General features: G+C 51.3%; 7 protein-coding genes across 7 annotated transcripts; 6 read left to right on the top strand and 1 right to left on the bottom strand.

The window, feature by feature from the left end:
• Positions 1 to 1430: 1430 nt before the first annotated feature.
• ACHE_50828A (Zn(II)2Cys6 transcription factor domain-containing protein) lies at positions 1431 to 2753 on the top strand (the record flags this gene model as incomplete). Its single annotated transcript, XM_043280588.1, has 4 exons — positions 1431 to 1568; positions 1643 to 1915; positions 1979 to 2290; positions 2361 to 2753. The coding sequence occupies 4 exons, from the start codon at positions 1431 to 1433 to the stop codon at positions 2751 to 2753; spliced, it is 1116 nt and encodes a 371-aa protein (XP_043138152.1).
• A 781-nt stretch (positions 2754 to 3534) lies between these two features.
• ACHE_50827A (uncharacterized protein) lies at positions 3535 to 3858 on the top strand (the record flags this gene model as incomplete). The annotated part of the gene is made up of 1 exon (XM_043280587.1): positions 3535 to 3858. One exon carries the CDS (start codon positions 3535 to 3537, stop codon positions 3856 to 3858), a length of 324 nt encoding a protein of 107 aa, XP_043138151.1.
• A 936-nt stretch (positions 3859 to 4794) lies between these two features.
• Positions 4795 to 8612, bottom strand: ACHE_50826S (serine/threonine-protein kinase; the record flags this gene model as incomplete). Its single annotated transcript, XM_043280585.1, has 3 exons — positions 4795 to 5339; positions 5390 to 7980; positions 8038 to 8612. 3 exons carry the CDS (start codon positions 8610 to 8612, stop codon positions 4795 to 4797), a joined length of 3711 nt encoding a protein of 1236 aa, XP_043138150.1.
• Positions 8613 to 12231: 3619 nt separating this feature from the next.
• ASPF3 (peroxiredoxin family protein) lies at positions 12232 to 12863 on the top strand (the record flags this gene model as incomplete). Its single annotated transcript, XM_043280584.1, has 3 exons — positions 12232 to 12281; positions 12350 to 12770; positions 12828 to 12863. 3 exons carry the CDS (start codon positions 12232 to 12234, stop codon positions 12861 to 12863), a joined length of 507 nt encoding a protein of 168 aa, XP_043138149.1.
• Positions 12864 to 13247: 384 nt separating this feature from the next.
• On the top strand, positions 13248 to 16030 carry ACHE_50824A (ribonuclease P/MRP protein subunit POP1; the record flags this gene model as incomplete). The annotated part of the gene is made up of 2 exons (XM_043280583.1): positions 13248 to 13571; positions 13619 to 16030. The coding sequence occupies 2 exons, from the start codon at positions 13248 to 13250 to the stop codon at positions 16028 to 16030; spliced, it is 2736 nt and encodes a 911-aa protein (XP_043138148.1).
• Positions 16031 to 16928: 898 nt separating this feature from the next.
• ACHE_50823A (uncharacterized protein) lies at positions 16929 to 18261 on the top strand (the record flags this gene model as incomplete). The annotated part of the gene is made up of 4 exons (XM_043280582.1): positions 16929 to 17118; positions 17186 to 17316; positions 17379 to 17755; positions 17811 to 18261. The coding sequence occupies 4 exons, from the start codon at positions 16929 to 16931 to the stop codon at positions 18259 to 18261; spliced, it is 1149 nt and encodes a 382-aa protein (XP_043138147.1).
• Positions 18262 to 18670: 409 nt separating this feature from the next.
• On the top strand, positions 18671 to 20453 carry ACHE_50822A (FAD-binding oxidoreductase; the record flags this gene model as incomplete). Its single annotated transcript, XM_043280581.1, has 6 exons — positions 18671 to 18952; positions 19033 to 19136; positions 19200 to 19545; positions 19602 to 19837; positions 19886 to 20251; positions 20315 to 20453. 6 exons carry the CDS (start codon positions 18671 to 18673, stop codon positions 20451 to 20453), a joined length of 1473 nt encoding a protein of 490 aa, XP_043138146.1.
• Positions 20454 to 20563: the final 110 nt, after the last annotated feature.

Raw genomic sequence — 20563 nt, 5'->3', positions numbered from 1 at the left:
ATGGTACAGTATACAGTAACATACGTAATGCTCCACGCGCCTTTACCCGTCCGCATTTTCCCGCCCGCCGATTGGATCCTGCGGCTGCGGCCCTTCCCCTTTAGCTGCGTCTGCTCGGGTCCGACTGACGAATTACAACACTTAACGGTCGAGTGGAGTGCAGGCTGTATATATTCAGACCCGTGCGCGGTGGCTGATTGGACCGACAGACCCCTGCCTTACTGCCAAACGGCGCCCAACCCGAGAGCATTCAGCTGATCCGCATGGATCCAGACGGTCTTTAGTTGCGTCTTCAGAGGACCCCGTCCACGTCTATGGGATTCTGCAAAGTACTTGCTGTATTTTATAACGGTACTTGTGCATGCGCATGAGTATTTTCTTGTATATTATTAACGAGTACATGACACTGATATTTCGAGATCGACCATCGTACACCATGTAAAGTATAGTTATTACATATACAGAGTAGAGTACGGATGATGTCTGATCCACCGCTTGACGCGCTTGCCCGCCGTTTCTCGGACGGACCAGTATTGATAGAATATTCCGTCTGAGATGATCAATACAGAAATAAAGGAAGTACCTCGGTGCTTTCTCCATTAAATACTTTGTATTGTAACGCCAGGTAATCGTATTTGCAATACCACCATACCGCTTGTTCGCGGCTCCAGGACTATCAGTGACGGCCACTCCAACTAGTCTCTCGCTCACGTCATAATTTTTTTTTATGTGTTTGTCTCTGTTCGTTTCTTTTTCTCTTTCTTCTTCTTTTTTTCTGTTCTTTTTTCTCCCCTTTTTTTTTTCTTGGTCCACTTGCGGTTACCCTATCTTGTCTTGCTATCTGAGCCCCAGCCGAACCCGTGGCCTCCGTGTCCTTTCCTTCACTTCTTCTCTTTCTTCCTTTTTTTTTTTTTCCTTTCCTTTTCTTTTTAATTCTTCTCTCCTATCCTACCCTCTTTATTCAACACCACCTACTTACCTGCAATTGTTAGACTCCCTGTCATTCCCCCTCCCGCAATCGCCTAAAACTGACCATGAGGCTATGCTAGCTTTGCAAATCACCCGCCGGGAGCTGCTTTCTGTTTCTGACTTGGTGCATTCTCGGTCTTTGTGACCTCGTCTCTACTATACGATACCGGTCTTATATTATTCTTATTTGCGCTTATTATTACGCCCGTCCCGTGTTTCGCGTACTTCCATTGTTCTTCTTCTGTTTGCCTTCTCCTCTTTTACCCCAAAGATTATACAGAAAAAAGAAAAGAAAAAAAAGACCTCGACTCGCATCCAACCTGCCTCGTGCGTTTCGTGTGATTGATTGATTGCCTGGCTCCGTCCGTTCCGTGCCTCTCGTCCCGTCTTTCCGACGACTATTACGACTATCACTTTCACTTCCACTATAAAGCCGGTCTCGCGCGCATCGTCCTCCCCCAATGTCTAGCAACCCCCACGATTACGTCGACCCTCATCGTCAGGGCCAATATCCTCCTCCACCCCAGTGGTCCCAACCAGAAGACCATCCGTCTGCTGCTACTGCTGCGGCTCACTATTCCCCAGCTTCGCAGTATCCTGTGAGTTGCGCTGCCGCTATACTCTACTGATCTCTCTGACAATGGCTAACTCTTATCGCTTTTCAATTCTAAAGTACCCCACGGCTTCATATCCTCCTCCCACCGCAGACCACCAATATCCTCCACCTCCGCCTGGCCAGTATCCTCCGCCGACCAGTATGGCTGCCACTTATCCGCATATCCCGGGTCCTCCCCAGGACCCATATCGTTTGCCTCCTCCCCCGGGTACCTACCGTCCCGATATCTACGCTCAGCAACCCCCTCCGCCTCCCCCCCAAGTCGTCTACCAAGCTGCTGCCCCTCGTCAGCGTACAGCTATCGCCTGTCGCTACTGCCGGAGACGGAAGGTAACGTTGGGACTCGGTTACAATTGTGTGCTCGTTCGCATGGCGCTGACATGGTATTGATAGATTCGTTGCTCTGGGTTTGAGAGTTCGCAAGATGGCCGCTGCAGCAACTGTATCCGCTTCAACCAGGAGTGCATGTTCACACCCGTTTCTTCCCAGGCGCAAGCCTTCGTTCCGGCCCATGCCGCCTACCCTCACCTGCGAAATGCGCAGAGCCAGGGCCGTCCTGGTGGTGTGATGCTCTACGGTGCTCATGGTCAACCCCTACCACCGCAACAACAGCCGGGTCCTGATCTCCCACCGCCACAGGGAATGTATCATCAACCTTATGCTGCAGCTCCGCCGCCCCTTGCGTCGTCCATGCCCCCAGACCAGGTAAGTTGCACCTGATGCGAAACTTTTTTCTGCATTTTTGGGGTAATGCTCATGCGATATGTTTTTCTAGCGACCGGGTGGTCGACGTGGCTCTGCATCGGGCTTCGAATATCCGGATCCTACCAACCTGGCCCCTGTCACTCCGGCGACCTCCACCCCTGGATATCAGACGCACACGGCCCCGAGTCCCTACTATCCGCCACCACCACCGCATGACCGACGCCCCTCACCGCAGTCCGCATATCCCTACGATAGCCGCCACTCCTCCTCGCCGCACACCTCCCCTTACCCGCCAATGGCCCCTCAGGGCGCTATGACGCCTCCACCTACTTCCACGCCAACCTCGTCGCGGGGTGGTGGCCTGAACGTTCGTGATATGCTTAATCCCAATGACAACCCCGGCCGGTCCAGCACGGACAGCGACATGCTCAATGCTCTCAACCGCCGTGGCTTAAGCCAATAGACATTTTATACTTTTGCAATGCGGAGGATGACCGAGTGTGGGTGGTAAGGCATTGTCGAATTATCCATGTGGGAGGATTGTGTGCTGGTCATACAGCCTTTTGTCGCCAGAGTCAATAATTGTTACCGTCTTTGTTTTCTTGCGGTAAAATCGTGCGATTGAACACGAATTGGATTTTCCAATTTCTGGTCTATCAGCCTCGGCCTGCGACAAGTTTAATGCGGCAGAACGTGACCCACGACACGAATTGGAATGAGGATTCGACTCTACATGGACCGGAGGGCGCAGAAAAAAAATAAAAAGAAAATCACGACGACGGCATTATGCCATATTATTCGATTGCTACGAGACCATGGGAATGAGAAGCATAAGTGTCATGAGCTGCATGATCTGAACACGGAATCCATCATGCCATATATCATACTCCTTTACCCCAAATCCATTATCACTGCGTTATAAACTATTCGGGGCGACCCACTAATGCAATTTCCTTGCTCTTATTTTCTTCGTTCGTCGTTATTATCGGGGCATTTTGTTGAGATTGAATTTCTTTGTTGCGGTGTTATCATGGGCATTTCTGGCCGGACCGGCAGTTTCTTGACTGCCAGTTTATTGAAACGGCACAAGAGAGTATTCGATACGCGCTATATGGACTGAACGACGAATCCCGATTCCAGCTCATGGTGGTTCAACGCTTTATGCTGTCTTTCGTTCGCACGGCAGTCGAGAAACGAAAATATGGTGTGGATTTCTTCTGCATTTCTCGCAGACCGGATTGGTGATGGGCATATTTATTTCACCTCGGTGGTTTGGTTTTATCGTCTTTTCTGCACATTGTTCTTATATCTCGGGTGGTTATCTGTCTTCTTTTTTTCTTGTCATTTATCGCGTTCATGCTGATGATGTCTACATGCTGGTTTTCGTTGATCGGAGGTTTCTCATCATATCTTTTCCATTTATCATCTGCGAAGAAAAGGAGGCCGTCTCATTTCTCAACATCTCTTTCTATCTTTTGACTTTACGCGTGGTGTTCATGTTTGTTGTTTTTCACGTACTTGATATCAAACCTGGGAGGCTGTCTGATCATTTATCTGTTCTGTTCTGATTTTACGTTGTTGATGCTTTTCCTTTACTGTTTTTGCATTGCATCCGCCGAGTTACTTTTACCTGATTTGATGTGTTTCCAAGTCCGTGTGAGTTTACGAGGTTTAGTATAGGTTGGTTGGCTCTCTCTTTTTTAGCCTTGAATTTGAATTGCAACGAGCATTACATGGCATTTCGCTCAGGTGATTAGCAGGATCCATATCCCTGTCTCTTAAAGAAGGATAAATACGAAACAGTAGTACGACAAAAGTACAATGTAGGTTTGAGCACGTGATAAGGCTTTTGTCTTTGCCCTAATGGTGTGCCCCTGTAGACACTCCGTACTCCGTACGGAGTAAGCAGGGCACTTGCTGGGGTTGGAGTGCTAGTTGTTGGGGATTGTGTGAAGTGAAATAAAATAATTGACATTGCTACTCTCACAACTATCTAATCCATGGCCTCCTCTTTTTTGTTGTTTTTTCTTTTTCTATGTCCTGAACGGATCAACCTAAATGTCTCAACGCCAAATCCCCGGTTTGTGCATGCTGTACTCAATCAATTGACAAACCAAATCAGCCAAATAAATTCAAATCGAGCAAGATCTGATCAAGTCAATTACTTCTTTCACAAATGCGACATGGTACAAAAGAAATGAAAAACAAAAGCAAGAACCCAAACAGTAGGTAGTCACAGAAGAAATGGAAATCAAAATGAGATGCAGTATAAACGAGGAAGAAGGTACAAATCAAATCGTATACCAGCGCAAGGATAATTGACAATGCGATCAAAACAAGTGACTTTGACAATAAATCGTAGGCAAAAGGGTGAATAAGGGAAAGGTTTGTGCAATGGGAACCAGAAAGGAAATGCAAGGTCGAAGTTGGATGACGGTTGTGACCAAGGTTAGAGTGATCGGCCAAGAAGGTCAACAAAATAGAGAGGGTCCAAACCGAGACATCTAATCCGCAAAATCATCAAAAACACTCGCCATCTTCTTCGCCTTCCCCGGGTCCTGCACCAGCAACCCCCGCTGCCCCATAACAACTCCCAAACTATCAACAACCTTCCCGAGCGATGACGCCGCACCCCTTACTTGCCGGAACCTAACAACACTCAAATTAGCCTCTCGCTTATGCTCAAGCACCGTATAGAACTCCGCAATGAACTCGACGGGCCGGAGGCGCAGGAAATTGGCTTCCCCAACACGCCCGTGGATCACGCTGTTGGATTTGTCCAGGTAAACATCTTCGAGGCCATATTGTTTCCATTCGCGGAGGATGCGGAAGACTTCTTTGCGGCCGTGGAGTTTGGTGGTGTTTAGGGCCATTACGCGGGTGGCGGGTTTGATTTGGAAGACGCGGGCGAACCAGTTTGTGCTTTTGTTGTTGGTGTAGCTACGGGGGCGGCGGGGGAGGGGTTTTTGTTTGTTGTTCTTGGCCTTTGTTGGGGAGGGTGGGTTTTCGGTTATTGTTACGGTGGGTTTGGGGTCTTGTTGTTCTGGCTCTGGGGATAATTAGATAGAGGGATGAGATGATGATGGTGGATAGGCTTACCTTGACCATGTTCATTGAGAGCCGTCTTACTCGGCTTCCGTTTGATGAGCTTCTTGAAGAGACCTCCAATTGACTCAGCGGACGATTTGCGACTGGTAGGAGGTCGCTCCTCCGGCTGCTTGGCTTCGTGAACGACGATCGTCTCGGCACTTGGTTGAATAGGCCTGTCCTTGACGAATTTTGCCATATTCTCTCTGGACCCATGCGACCTGTGCCTAAACCAAGACCACTTCTTGTTTTCCTGGGGTTTACCATCACCGCAGGTCTGAGATCCGGGGTGCTCCTCGATAGGGTCAAGTCCAGACACGTTTCGACTTGACCGGGTTGGCGCAGAAGCGTATCTTGGTCGCTCTGTATCCTCGCTTGCCGGTTCGGATTCAGGCTCTCTGCCCTTCTTACGAATGTTCAAGGGCTTGATCTCTGCGAGGGAGCGCATCGAGTCGTGCGGCACCATGCGGATTGTCGTTTTGGGCTCGCGCTGTATGCTCTGGCCCTGAGTCCCAATGATAGGTGTTGTCTTCAATTCTTCACTCTGGCTGCCGGGCAGCTGGTTTTTGCTGTCCGTAGGGCAGTTCATTTCCTCGGAGATGATAGGGAGATGACCTGGTTCGGCGGAGCTCACGAACGGGTCATTTGTCCAAGACGTGGACTCATTTAGGTTTTGCTGTCTGGTAGCTTGCTTGGTGGCGGCATCCTCTTCGATAAGTCGATCCAACTGATTAATCACACCAGACAGGTAAGTAGGGAGAGTGTCAGACGGCTCCTGTCTCGATTGCTTGATCAGCCAGCGACGGGTCTCAGCAAGATCCGGGCCGCCCCGGGAAGGCGATGCATTGGGTGTGTCGGGCAATGCCTTGCTCTTGGTCTTATTGGCTGTCATCTGATGCTGCGAGTTCTCAAGGCTGGCGATGGATAAGGAGGTAGGGGGTGTTTCGGTATCACCACAAACGCTAGTCGTGCATCCGGTAGACATTGAGCTTCCATTGAAGGCTTCTTCACAAATCTTGCTCAGCTCTTGAGAGATCTGGCGCGTCTCGTCCTTCCAGATGAAGTCGGCGTCTCGAAGTCTCTTTGGCTGTGGGCAGCTTCGCACTGCTACGCCAGGACCACGGACAACAGTCGGTTGGACTGGCAAGGCAGGGCTGCCGTAACGGTCCGAGACAGCATCACTGGGCACGTCGAGGCTGCTATGACTCATTTGCTTTCTAGGAGTCACTTGCTTCGGCGGTGCTTGCTTTCCTTTTCCGTGAGCTGAGCCTTGGGACCGATGCCGGATGTGGTGGAACGAAACATTACGGCGATAACTTGCCGAGCGTGGTGTGTGCGCATGTGCGGTCCCTCGACGGGAGCTCGTTTGGGATGTCCGAGAATGTGAAGTCTTCATCGAAGTGCCCTTGGGCTTCTTGTTGCGCACGACTGCAAAAGGTGAGCTTGGCGGGGACTCGCTGTCTTCATCCATGTCGTCGTCAGGGGTAGGGTTCGCCGGCCTCTCAATGTCCTTAGCAGGTGTTCTCATGGTAGCATCCGATGACTCGCGATGAATCGTGATTTGTGCATACTCTGCCTCTGGTATCCTGACATTGCGTGGTGAACGGAACGGGTCGTAGCTGGCGGATGACATGGGCTCCTTGATAGAACCGGCACGACGATTACCCTGCTTCTTGACCGAAAACTGCTGTCGTCTCACAGATCCATGTTGGCTACGAAGGCTTGGGGATCGCTTGCTCCTCGCCCGCATTGGCCGTCGTGAAATATGATGGTAGTCACTGGCTGAGTACTCCAGTGGCTGTCCTTGAAAGTTCTCCAGCTGCTCGTCTCGGAACCTAACAAGCGCATTATAGAACATACGCTCCTGTGTAGGCTCCAAGCAAAGGATTTTGTTCACTAGGACCTCTGGCTTTGCCCCGTGCCACAAAGTCTGGAGGTTCTGAAGAATCTCGATGTCAATCTCTTGGACACTACCAACTGGATCACCACACTCGTAAACAGATAGAGGTGGCGGCGGTCCGACGTAGTGCTTAGACATGGCTTGGTGTAGTTTTTCGTACTTCTTCATCAGCGGGTGGTCGAAAATTTCTTGTACCGTAAGGCGATGTTCTGGCCTGGGCTGCAAAATCCGCTGGATCAAATCTGCAGCTTCATGGCTGACCTCGTCGGGGATTCTATACTTGCCCTGTCGCACCTTTTTGAGTGTGCTGGGAACATCATGCCCTTCGAATGGCAGGTACCCCGTTAGCAAGGCGAATAGAATGATACCACAACTCCAGATATCTGCTCGATCACCACGGTACGGGTTCCCGTAGGTGATTTCAGGGGCGGCATAATGAGGGCTTCCGCACGATGTTTTGAGCCAGTGACCATTCGGTTGCAGGGCGGCCATCCCAAAGTCCGCAAGCTTGACGTTCTGCCATGAGTCCAACAAGATGTTCTCTGGCTTGAGATCACGATGGCAGATATTGAATCGATGGCAGAAGCCAAGGCCGGCGAGAACCTGACGGAATAGTCGCACTGCTTCCTCCTCCGCCAGAGCGCCGTGCTTAAAGACGTGACTAAACAGATCACCACCTTCGACGTACTCGAGGACAAGATACCTAGGGCCATGTTAGCCTGTGTACAGCGACAAAACCAGGGGTTCCTGCTGCACGTACAGCTCTCCTCGGTTCTCCCAGATATCGTAGAGACTGATGACATTGGGATGCTCGATTAATTTCATGATAACCACTTCCCGCTCGATACCACAGGGCATGGGGCGCGCTGTGTTTCCAGCGAAATTGCCAACACGTCGGTCCATGGCCGCAATGCTTTCACTTTGAACCATCCTGGCAGACTTTTTGGACACTATCTTGACGGCAGCTTCTTGCCCCGTGATAGCATGTTTCGCTAGTCTCACGCGCCCTGTAGCGCCCTCTCCCAGCGTTCTTCCCAAATGCCATGGTCCCACATGTGTCTTTCTCTTTCCTCTACCTGACAGGACAGTAGATGCTGCTGATACGGCGGACACTCGCTTAGAAGGCGTTTGCGGGCCGGGGGTCGACGGTAGGTAGTCTCCGTAATTATTACTCCGTGGTGATATTTGGCTTGTCACGATTGACATGGGATCCGATTTGAAGTAATCTCCTTCGGACTCTCCATGCTGCTCCCAGTTATAGGACTTGGCATTGAGTCTGCTGCTGGCATCTGTGAACGGCTGCCGGGCGGTCTGCTGAGCTGTGAACTCGTCCATTGCCGGACAACCTAGGCTCTCGCGTTGAGATCAGGGAGCATGTAATGATCTCTCCTGAATCTCGTCGTGTCGGGCCTGCATCAGAAGAAAGAGAAAGCGTGTTAGATATTGGCAGTGGCAAGCACGAGATTGGATAGAAGACTCACCTATCTGATGTCTGGGGGGAAAAAAAGCGTAAATAACAGTTGGTTCGACGATTGCTGGTGTTGGCTGTATTGGTGAGCGAGTCAGTGAATGACCGGCGTAGAGCGCGTTCCCTGCTTGTGTTAATAGACTCCAACAGATAACCTGCAGACGTCCCCAGCTAGCGACTTGACGAGTGACAGTCAAATTGTTGTGGTTGGACAGAAAGGTAGGGACGGATGAGTGAAGACAGGACGAGTAGATCTGACAGTCCCTCACTCAATCCACCCGTTGCTCTCTCAACAGCCCACCAGAATTTCGCAAGACACAACAAGAGAAAAAACAAAACAAGCAGAACCAGACCTCTAGGTATGCCGCACCCAAATGGACCTCACTGGAATGGAAGGACGGCCTATTGACTGCCGTATTTGGTTTCTGGATTCCTCAAATTCCCCGGCTTGACTGGAATGCGCCATCTGTGGTCGACCATCCTCGATGTCTTACTGCAAGAAATGAGAGACTCGGCACGCATATCTGGATTCTCATCACAGGATTGAGTCTTTCACAGGTTTGATCACATCTGTTAAGAGAAATGCACATAGCTAATTCTCATTCTGGTACGTCTGCGGAGAGGTCCATCGATACTGAACGATAGGCAAACCCGTTGACTTCATGAATATTCTCTGGAATCTTGCAGCATGGAGCGATAACGCAAGAGTGTTGATTATCTTGCATCGCAATCAAACCAGGTCTGCAGTTCGCCGTCCTGCTTCTTTCGAAGTTGTATACATTCCGCTGTCAACCAAGGGAGGGGTCCAGGATTACATAACATCGGTTAAGCTTGTCTTCCCGGGGATTTGTGAGCGTGTCAGACTAGTTTTTACTATTGAGCCCGGGGAAACTACAAGGAGAGGCATTTGACAGTTCAAGTAGACTCGTGTCCTGGGTTTGACATTCCACCACTCCGTCTATTCGCAGTCCTTGACCGGTCTTTGAAATACAGAGTCCATCTGGGGCTGACAGTGCATGGACTAGCAGCATGTGCTATGCAGACGCGATCGATGTGCGCTGCATTAGTGCTTTGTTCGATTCTTAGCTACCGTATCTGCGATCCTACGACCTCTTACTCCATGCCCAACGTCTCCCGCATTATTTGCCACAATTCTTGGAAGACAGGGGCGTGGAAGGGGTTGAATTTGTGGGATCAAGGGAGAATACGCCACGATACGGTTGAAGCATGCAAGGGACATATGCCATGTCAAGCGAACATCGGGAAAAAGCAAAATAAAGGAGCGGGTACGGAGTAAGTATTGTACTGCTATAGATTCGAGCTTGGCTTTGTCCTAGAGTGCTCTATCAATCAATCAGTCTAATATTCTTCAAGGCACTGTGTCTACGGCTTTTTTAGTAGTATCTTGCATCAGGACGACGTCCACCCACTAGCCCCTAGATTAGAAATGGGAGCTTAGTCCCGTCTTCACTACCTAGAACTACCTGTCCCTTTTCCATTCAACACGACAGGTTGCTATAGTAAAAGAAAAGGTTGCCCAATTGTTTTCCTTCCATCAACTCCATGGCATTTCCATTGGTTCAAGCAAAATGGAAGCAGATACTCTGGAAAGGGTGTTTACAGTGGTGTTTGGCGACAGAACCATTCACAACCGTGAAATTGCTTACTCTTGAAGTCAATGGCATGACAGTTGATTATTAGGTCTCCAGCATGAAGGCACTGCAAGAAACGCTCCCGGATTTACCTTGGCTGACCATTGCTCCCACATTGAATTGCGACGAGACTACGGGAGACATTGGCTATCCGCGTCCATTAACGACTTAGCTTCGCTGGTATGATGCCGATAACGTGAGTAGCTACTCACTGGTGGATATGGAGGTCGGATTTATCGGGAATTTGGAGAAATTGCTTGAAGATGCGTAATGACTTCTTTGATGTGATCGTACTTGTGATTTTCATCAAATCCAACGAAAGACAAGCACAAGAGAATGAGTACCCGTGGGGCCACAGTAAACATGGACCGGGATAAGCTGGCCAAAGCAATCGAGGTCAAAGCAGCCGAATGTGATCCCAGATCTGGACGTGCAGGTAATCCTGCCACTCAATCGGCATGATACCAGGCCAGGCCCCGCATGGGCGCCCGACAGTATACCAAGCAACGCTTCAGAGACGATGACGGCCCACCACGATGTTCCTTACGCGAAGGCCCGGAGTATCTTCGTATGATAGGGAACCTAGGCCTCTTAGACCGTGGTCATATTCAGCGCAATAGATGACAACCATTATTCGGCCTCGTATTCATTTGGTAGATCGAGACTGACGGTGCGTCGAGATGAGAGCCGGATGTCATCAACACCCTTCCAATTGCGAAAACCTACTTCGAGTGTTCGCGAATGGACAAACCCCTTTCAGTGTACATTTAGACTTTGCGCAATTCAAATAAATACTTCCACAAGCGGTGCCGCACATGTCTTGAACCATACAAGACAGCTGTCATGATCTACCTAGCACGAAGGATATTCTACCTTGGTGGCATAAGGTTGATGCACCGGAGTAATAGTCCGTACAGAGTAACTACCCGGGTACTCTGTGATTTGGAAGACTGTACTCCTGGACAGCCCACGATGGACTGTCCTTCTCAGTCATCTATCTAAGCTCTTTAATTTGCCATATTCTGGCTACATAGATGATTGATAACGAATGATCAGATAATCGCCGGCTTCTAGAATCCCGTGATCGCTAATCGACGCGGGATGTGATTGGCGGATGGCACGTGGATGTTATCATTCCAGTTAGTGTTATCAATTAATTCAAACCAGAGAAGATTATCCCTGGTAATAACAGATGGCAATAGTGGCAAGATACCCCGAGAACGGCTCAACCAAATACCGGAAACAGGAAGAATAGCCGTTTTCTTGTCCGAAAACACGAATCCCGAATCACGTGTAGCTATCGTGGGGCAATGATGTGGGCGGTGAGTGCACCTGTACCTCGTCATTTCATTCCAATAATATACAGAGAGCTCTGTAAAATGGTCAATTGTTAATTGCTTGGTTTTACGAGTCAATAGACCATTCGATAGTACTAATTGACCAGAATATACCTGGTCAGGGTGTGTACTTGTGACATTTGTAACCACGGATGGCGGGGACCGACGGCGGGGCGTCCAGACGGTCTTTCTTGATAATCCCGTCCAGCACATTCGGTATCTTTCTGGGGGAGTGGCATGAGCAATCGGGTGTTATTATGAGGAGAGCAGAGTCAAATAAGAAAATAATACAGTAATAATATTAATGAATGGAACATGTAGGGCATTAGATAATGGTGAATAGACTAGTGGATCCACGCCACGGCTGCCCCTCCTCGGTCTTATATATACCCCATCCTCTCTCTTTTTCTCCCATCTTCTCTCACTCTCTACCACACTACTCTGCACTTTTCCCTTTCAACGAACACCACATCAAACAACACACTCTAACCTTCACAATGTCTGGTCTCAACGCTGGTGACGCTTTCCCCTCTGACGTCGTCTTCTCGTAAGTTCTTTTTTCTTTTCTCTCTTTCCTTTCTCTTTCCTCTGAGCTCCAGGCACTGACCAGGACAGCTACATCCCCTGGTCCGAGGACAAGGGCGAGATCACCTCCTGCGGTATCCCCATCAACTACCACGCCTCCAAGGAGTGGGCCGACAAGAAGGTCATCCTCTTCGCCCTCCCCGGTGCCTTCACTCCCGTCTGCTCTGCCAACCACGTCCCCGAGTACATTGAAAAGCTCCCTGAGATCCGCAAGAAGGGTGTCGACGTTGTTGCCGTCCTTGCCTACAACGATGCCTTCGTCATGAGCGCCTGGGGTAAGGCCAACCAGGTCACCAACGACGACATCCTCTTCCTCTCCGACCCCCAGGCCAAGTTCTCCAAGAGCATTGGCTGGGCTGACGACGAGGGCCGCACTGGCCGTTACGCCATCGTCATTGACCACGGCAAGGTCACCTACGCTGCTCGTGAGCCCGCCATGAACCACCTTGAGGTATACTTCGCCCTTTATATATTTATATTTTCAGATGAACCCCGCTAACTGGGCCAGTTCTCCCGTGCCGAGCACGTCCTCAACCAGCTGTAAATGCTTAATCAATAATTGAATCGGAGGATAATGGCCACGCGTCGATAGATCCAAAGCTTTTCTTATAGAAGAATACAATAACGAAGCTATGAAAATTTTCTATACCTCCACGATGATGTTGTCAGCCGTAGTGTTACTCCAGTGTTGCTCCAGTAGTGTCAAGCTTAACCTTGCCCCAGACCCCAGTCTGTAGCACTAGGATCTACAGTAAGCGCGTTTTACCAGGATTGATTTGACTCTTACCCCTGGTATGTATCTGTAAGTGTCGTGGCAGGCGTTTATTCTGACTGTGTACCGCGCTAAACCCTTTTCGGCCGATCGATTCTTCACCAAGTCTAGTACTCACTTTTGTAACGTACAACCACCACAAATACAAACACCAAGATGTCCTCCAACCTACCCTTCAAACGCAAGAAACCCACCCCCCAAACCTCCGCCGACCGCAAACGCGCCAAAACTCTCGATGCGCGCACTCTAGCCGCCCAGTCCGCCGACGCCGCCCTCTCCGCGTCCGGCGAGCTCGATGCCGCCGCGTACCTGTCCGCGCGCGAATTCGAGATCCAAGCTCTAGAACGGGGCATCCAGCAGTCGAAAGCTGCGGGAACAAGTCGCGCATTTCAGCAAGTTCCACGGTCGCTGAGGAGACGCACGGCTAGCCATAATGTGAAGAGGGTGCCGCAGCGGTTGAGGGCGAGGGCTAAGCGGGAGGTACGTCCCCCCATAACCCAGGACAAGGAAGAAGCTAATAATAATAGATGATAGAAGACAACACCCCGACGGTAACGGCCCGCCGGCGAAAACCAACCTCCCACCTCCGTCTCCGTCTCGAAACCGCCCGCCGTCTCCAAAACCTCAACCGCAAAACCAAATCCAAAAGAGCGCACTCCAAAGCAAACCAATCCCGCGAAACCCGCGAGCAACTCGAAGCCTCCGGAAGCCATGCGTACAACACCGCGCCCCGCGTCCCCAAAATCAAAAAATACAAGCTCTCTCGCCCCCCACCGCCAGAGTCGAAATATAAGAAACGTCAACGGTGCAAAACATGGCTGCCCACGCATGTATACCACGCCAAGCGCGCGCATATGACAGAGTCGTGGCGCTTTGCTGTGCCGCTGTCGCCGACGGAGAAGAGTTATCGGCCGACGCACCGCGCGCGTGGGCAGAGGGGCGCTGTGGCGTGGGATATGAGTTATGTGTCTACCATTCAGATCGAGGGGAGTGAGGCTGGGCTTGAGGCGGTGTTGAGGGGTGTTGGGATTGAAGGGGAGGAGGTTTGGGATGTGAGGGGGAGGAAATGGAGAGCTGGGACGAGGGTGTTGCAGACTTGGGTGTTTGGGAGGGAGAAGAAGGGTCCTATTGCGCCGGTGACGTTGATACGGGCTGCGGAGGAGAAGGGATTGGGGTTGGATGCGAAGGAGGTGGAAATGGTGGATGCGGATGCGCCCAGCAAGAGCAGCAAGAAGAAGGATCGGAAGAAGATCTTTATTCGGGTTCACCCATCTGCATTTTTGCAATTGTGGAATGAGCTCTTGGAGGTCTCCAAGATGCAGAGCCCGCCGGTGATGGTGGAAGATCTGCGGTTCGAGATTGGTAGCATCGAGGTGACCGGGCCAGGTGCTACAGAGGCCCTGATCGCGACCCTACAGCCTACGGACGGAACACCGGCTCCTGGCAGTCCAGAATCTACGTGGACGTCATTACTGGGGGTTACAAATCCATCCTCACTACCGCAGAACGCCCTCCTTGCCTTCTCCATCTCCGATCCCCGCCTTCATTTCCCTTCCCAGACCCTGCGACCTGCATCGGACGAGACGCATATGCAAGACCAAGCCATACTTCTTGCATCATGGCCACCAGACCAGACCCAAAGTACCGCCAAGCTCTTCGACCGACCCTCCCGGTTGGCCGCCACACGGCAACTCCCCAGCCAAAAAGCGATCAACCGACGACGCACCTTAGCCGGACCCGGAAATCGACCCTCACGCCAGGATTCTGATCCGCACATTCCACTTATGGCCTTTGCGTCTCGACCGGCGACGGCATCCGGAAAGAAGACCACCGATCACGCCGGCAATCTACCCGGATCCTGGACCGTGCTGCTACCCTGGAAATGCGTGCTTCCCGTATGGTACACGCTCATGTACTATCCGCTGTCTAGCGGCGGCAATCCACGCTTCGGCGGACTACAGGAACAGCAACAGTTGGCCTTTGAGGCGGGGACGCCCTGGTTCCCGGGTGACTTCCCTGGTACGCGTGCAGGGTGGGAATGGGAACTGCAGGAGCGCGAGCAGCGACATAAACAATGGGGGAGTCGACCCAAGGGACGACGGGTGGAATTCGATCGTCTGGACTTGGGTAATGGAGGAAGTAGGGGGGAGATCGGTCGAGGATGGGCGTGTGACTGGGAGCGATTATTATTAGGCTCGCGGGAGGAGCCGCAGTCGCAATCGCGATCGCAGCATCCGGATTCCGAACACGGCGAACACGCAGGGCACCAAGAAAAGCAGCCCGCAGAAGCTCAAAAATTAGACGATCCTGCCAATGCAGATGCAGCTGCACATCTTGCACATCCACGGGATCTGAGACCGCCCATCTACATCCACCAACTCCGTGCAAGCGAAGCCAAGCAAAAGCTCTCTGCTCAATACGAGATGGACCCTAAGAGCGACGGCGGTGCCTTGGCGACCGTGCGGATCTGGCTGGTGCGTCGAGGCACGCCTTCACCGCGCGCGCGGATCTATCGTCTGCCTGAGGGGGAGATAGGGCGGCGCTGGCTAGACCTGGAGAAATTACATAAGGCGCCTGCAAAGGAAAACAAATCCGGGCTGAGCATGGGCATGTCACCAGAAGACGCGCGCCGGTCGCTAGCGACATCACTAATTTCTGGCCCAAGCTCAAAATCCGGATCCAGATCAGGTTCAGGTTCAGGGGACGGAGAAGATGAACTTCCGATTCCCACGGAAGAGGATCTGATTGGTTTCGTCACGACGGGAGGATATAACCTTGCTGAAGGGCAGGGGACGGGGATCGGGTCCATAGCAATGGCCCGGGTTATTGCCAGGAAGACTACTAGTAGTAGCAGTGCTAGGAAGGGGACAGTGAATAAGTGTATTGTTCGAGGGGCGGGAGAAAGAGTGGGGAGATTGGGATATTGGGAGATGATTTGATTTGATTTCAAAGGTCTGTATCCGTACAGAGTAAGAGTCCCAATTCTGGGTACGCAGCATAAACTTTGGCCGTTGATGTTTTCCGGTTCCGCGGTCATTCCTCACTGTCAGTATTCCCTTCGGTGGTCTATTGCATCGCATACTTGTATACGTATACCAACATACACCACACATACATTTTACTAGCACCATAAATGCACAAGTACTCAGCGTCGATATCCCCAAACATCAGTTCATCACGTTTCTTTTTCCTCCTCCCCGGTCCTGATCTTGATGACCCAACTCCCTGGACCCAGGAGCAGTGACCGCATCCAGCAAGATCTCCGAGCCCACATCTCCGGTGCGTGCATCGCCCGCCCCATTTTTCTTCACAACCTCCTACTCAATTCTGCAAGGATGCGAATGAGCAATTGCTACCCTGCAAAAAGTCAATTCCGGACTGACTCGGCGCCATATGGGTCTGCAGGCATTACTGTCATCATGTCGGTGTTTCAGCATGACAAAGTTGCTGTAAATCGTCATTAGCTTGGGCGAGTTTGTTGGAAAGATTCGGGTTTTGCATCGGGATTGCAATGGTTATGGGCTAGGGCTTTGAACTCTTGCTCCGAAAGTCTGTACCACGCATGGGGGGATATGCTTTCGTATCGAGAGCGAGGTGACAATTCCCCGGGGTTTTGTTGTAAGAATAGTAGTACACTGTGATTTTCAACGGTGGTGGGTTTATGTCAGTCAATTTGGTTGATCCTTCTTCTCGTTCTTTTTTTAATTCTCGCTGCCGGGCTCCTTTCATTATTATTATTATCCCCCCCCAGTCGTTCTTCTCTTTCTTTTCTTTTCAATCTCTACAACTATACCCCCGGTTATTGTACAGAGTACATCCACCCATGCAATACCCAAAATGGCCGACGCCCAGATCATCCCGGCCATGCCTCCCCCTCCGGGGAAGACATCCAACTTCGTCGACCCGGAGTACCAGGGGACCAAGTTTATTGTTGTGAACTGCGTCTTTCTGCCCTTGGCGGTGCTTGCGCTAGCCATGCGTACCTGGACCAGGGTGTGTATTGTGAGGAATTTTCAGGCTGATGATTGTAAGTAGCGCCAGCATACCTTAATTTGAAACGCGAGAGGGATTGAGCTGACTGGTGATGATGGCAGACTTAATGATTATGGCTTTACTGTTGTCGATTGTCATGACAGCTGTGACATTGGATATGCTCAAGTGGGGTCTGGGGAAGCACATGTGGGATGTTCCTGCTATGCCTAATCTCTCGCCTTGGTTTATGAAGGTAACTACCATGCCCCTACAACTTCTATCATAGGTGAAATGCTCACCCTCGCTGCGCCGCAGGAAAACATGATCGCTGCCATCTTCTACTGTGCCGCCACCGGCTTCTGCAAAGTCTCCGTCCTCGTCTTCTACCTCCGCATCTTCCCCAGCCGCTCCTTCCACATCGCCGTGTGGCTCATCGTCTTCATCGCCGTGGGCTACGAGGTCGGCAGCGTGCTTGCCAATGTATTCGCATGCACTCCGATTGCGAAGAGCTGGGATGTGGCCATCACGGATGGAAGCTGCATGAACAGACCGGTGTTTTACTTTGCGAATGCAGGATTGGGTATCTTCACGGACTTTGCAACGGTGTTGGTGCCGATTCCGTGGTTGTGGAAGTTGCAAATGCCCATGCGGCAGAAGATTGCTGTTGGGGCGATTCTTACGATGGGGTGTTTGTAAGTCTCCCTCTTCCCTATTGCTATATTACAAGAGACTAACAGGTGCTTGCAGTGTCGGCGTCGTCAGCTGCATCCGCCTGTCAACCCTATACATTCTCATGAACTCCCCCGACCTAACCTGGGCCACGACCGACGCGCTAATGTGGTGTGCCATCGAACTCAACCTCGGCATCGTCGGTGGCTGCGTAACAGCCATGCGCCCGTTCGTGCGCCGCTACTTCCCCAAGCTCCTTGGTCTATCATACGGTGGATACGGCTCGTACTCGCATTCGAGGAAATATGGACACCCTCTCAACTCGATCCCAAGGAGCGATAATCCCAACTTGTCGGGGCATTTCCAGCAGTATTCTACGAGTACGTGGAAGGGGGCGACTATGGGGGATCGGGATAGTGAGGAGCAGGTGTTGAGGGAGGCGGCAGCGCCGCCGGGGCTGGGGTCCGGGAAGGCGGATGGGATAGTGAGGACGGTGGAGTTTGATGTTGAGAATGGGTTGCGGAGGTGATCGCTATTTCATGATATTTTATTTTGATCTGATTTGTGTTATTATATTTGTTATATAGCGCGGTGTTGGGGTTTTTTCAGTTCTCCACGGAGACTTTCATTTGTACTATGCAAACATAAATAATGCGATAATCACGGACCACGGAAACCTGATTCAGGGAGTTAATTAAACCCTGCCCCCCGGGGACTGATCTTCGATTTTAGCATCGGAAATGAGCCCTCTTAGCGCATTTAGTCTGTTTTTGGTCTGCCCTTAGGACTAGTCCATTCCGGCATTTCCCCCGGCCATGCATTCGTTTCTCTTATTCACTGGGATTCCCTTGAATCCCTCTTCACTTCTTCACACAGAATACTATTAAATATATTACATTAACAAAAAAAAAAACCAAAAAATAGAAAAACCATCAAAAATGCGTCTCTCTTCCGCTCTCGCAGCAGCCACCCTAGCCGTCTCGGCCTCCGCCAACTCGGGCTGCCAGACCCTGAAAGACTCCCTCCCGGGATCCGTCTACGACCCCAATACCAGGGTGTACAAGTATGAGTCTCAGGAGTTCTGGTCTAACACGGAGATTCTCTCACCAGGCTGTGTCTTCCGGCCTAAATCGGGGGAGCAGTTGGCGAAGGGTGTGAAGGGGTTGGTTAATGCGCGGGCGCAGTTTGCGGTGCGTGGTGGGGGGCATATGGGTATTAAGGTGAGTCTCTGATAGTCTGTATAGGGATAAAGTCTCTACTACATATGGTGTGGATGAGATGCTTAATGGGTCGATGGCAGGGTGCGAATAACATCAACGACGGCGTGTTGATTGTCATGTCCAACTTGACTACCCTGCGTTTGTCGGAGGATGAGTCCTTGCTATCCGTTGGTCCGGCATACCGGTACGCTACTCCTGGCCCTACATCTCGCCAGTAGTGCTCAATCCGATGGCTAATATGCCACAGCTGGTCCGACGTCTACAAATACCTCGAACCCCACGGCCTCGCCGTCCCCGGTGGCCGCATCGGCCCCGTCGGAGTCCCCGGTCTGCTCCTGGCCGGAGGTGTCAACTTCTACGGCAACGAAGTCGGCTGGGCTGCCGACAACGTGGTCAACTACGAGATCGTGCTTGCGGACGGCTCGCTGACGAACGTGAACAAGACGCATCTTCCTGATCTCTTCTGGGCGCTGAAGGGTGGTAGCAGCAACTTTGGTATAGTTACCCGGTTTGATGTTGAGACTATCAAGTCGCCAAAGATCTGGGGTGGGACGTACACTGTTTCTTCTCAGTATTTGGATCAGTTCCTTGAGGTATGCAATTACCCTTGTTTCCTTTTGATTTGGTAGGTTAGTTGCTGACTAGATAGGCTGCTGCTACGTTCTCGGCCGACATCTCCGACCACAAGACTCATGTCGTTCCTGCCGTGGTCCCTGGCAAGACCACCATGGCGTCTGTGATTCTGTTCTACGATAGTGACACGATCAGCTACCCCGATGTCTTCAAGCCATTCACCGATATCCCCGCCGTCAGCAACACGCTTGGTTTCAAGACCCTCCGCGAGTTCGCCGATGAGACCGCTGCCATGGTCATTCCTCACATCAAGTACGCTTCTCTCACCCCACTCAAACAACCCCATGCTAACGAGACTAGTGATGTGTTTGTTGCCGGAACCGTAACCGGTACCAACCGCGCCGAACTCCTGCAAGGCATCAGCATCATAAACAGCACCTTCTTCGCCGAACTCCCCAAGCTCTACGCCAAGGTCCCCGTTGCAAACCTCACCACTATCCAGCTGGACTGGCAGCCCATTGGCTCTCTCTGGATGGAAGCCTCTGCCAAGCGCGGCGGCAACGCCCTCGGCCTGGACCCTAAGAAGGTGTACCTGTGCTACGCGGAGGTTGTTGAGTGGACGGGGAGCAAGTATGACGATGCTGTTATGGAGTGGGTTGAACAGACCACCAACAAGATCAACGCTGCCACGCAGAAGGCTGGTTTGTATGACCCGTTTAACTACATGTGAGTTCTATCATTTCCTATTGGGCCTGACCTGGGGAGCTTGTATGGTGCTAACGAGAATAGGGGCGACGCCGCTGGTTTCCAGGAGATCTTCCCCGGCTACGGGCCTGAGAACCACCAGAAGCTGCAGTCGATTTCGCAGAAGTATGACCCGTATGGTGTCTTCCAGACTTTGATGCCTGGTGGCTTCAAGGTCTTCTAAAACGGCAATTGACATGCCCATCGTTTGACTGCCCGGGGGGTGGTTTTGTATAGCGTTCCCAGAACATGCATGTCTTTTAAAATCTACAGAATAGTACATGGCTATTAGCT

The sequence above is a fragment of the Aspergillus chevalieri genome, chromosome 5 (genome assembly GCF_016861735.1).
Source record: "Aspergillus chevalieri M1 DNA, chromosome 5, nearly complete sequence".
Lineage (NCBI taxonomy): Eukaryota > Fungi > Ascomycota > Eurotiomycetes > Eurotiales > Aspergillaceae > Aspergillus > Aspergillus chevalieri.
This window is presented reverse-complemented; position numbering and strand designations above follow the sequence as displayed.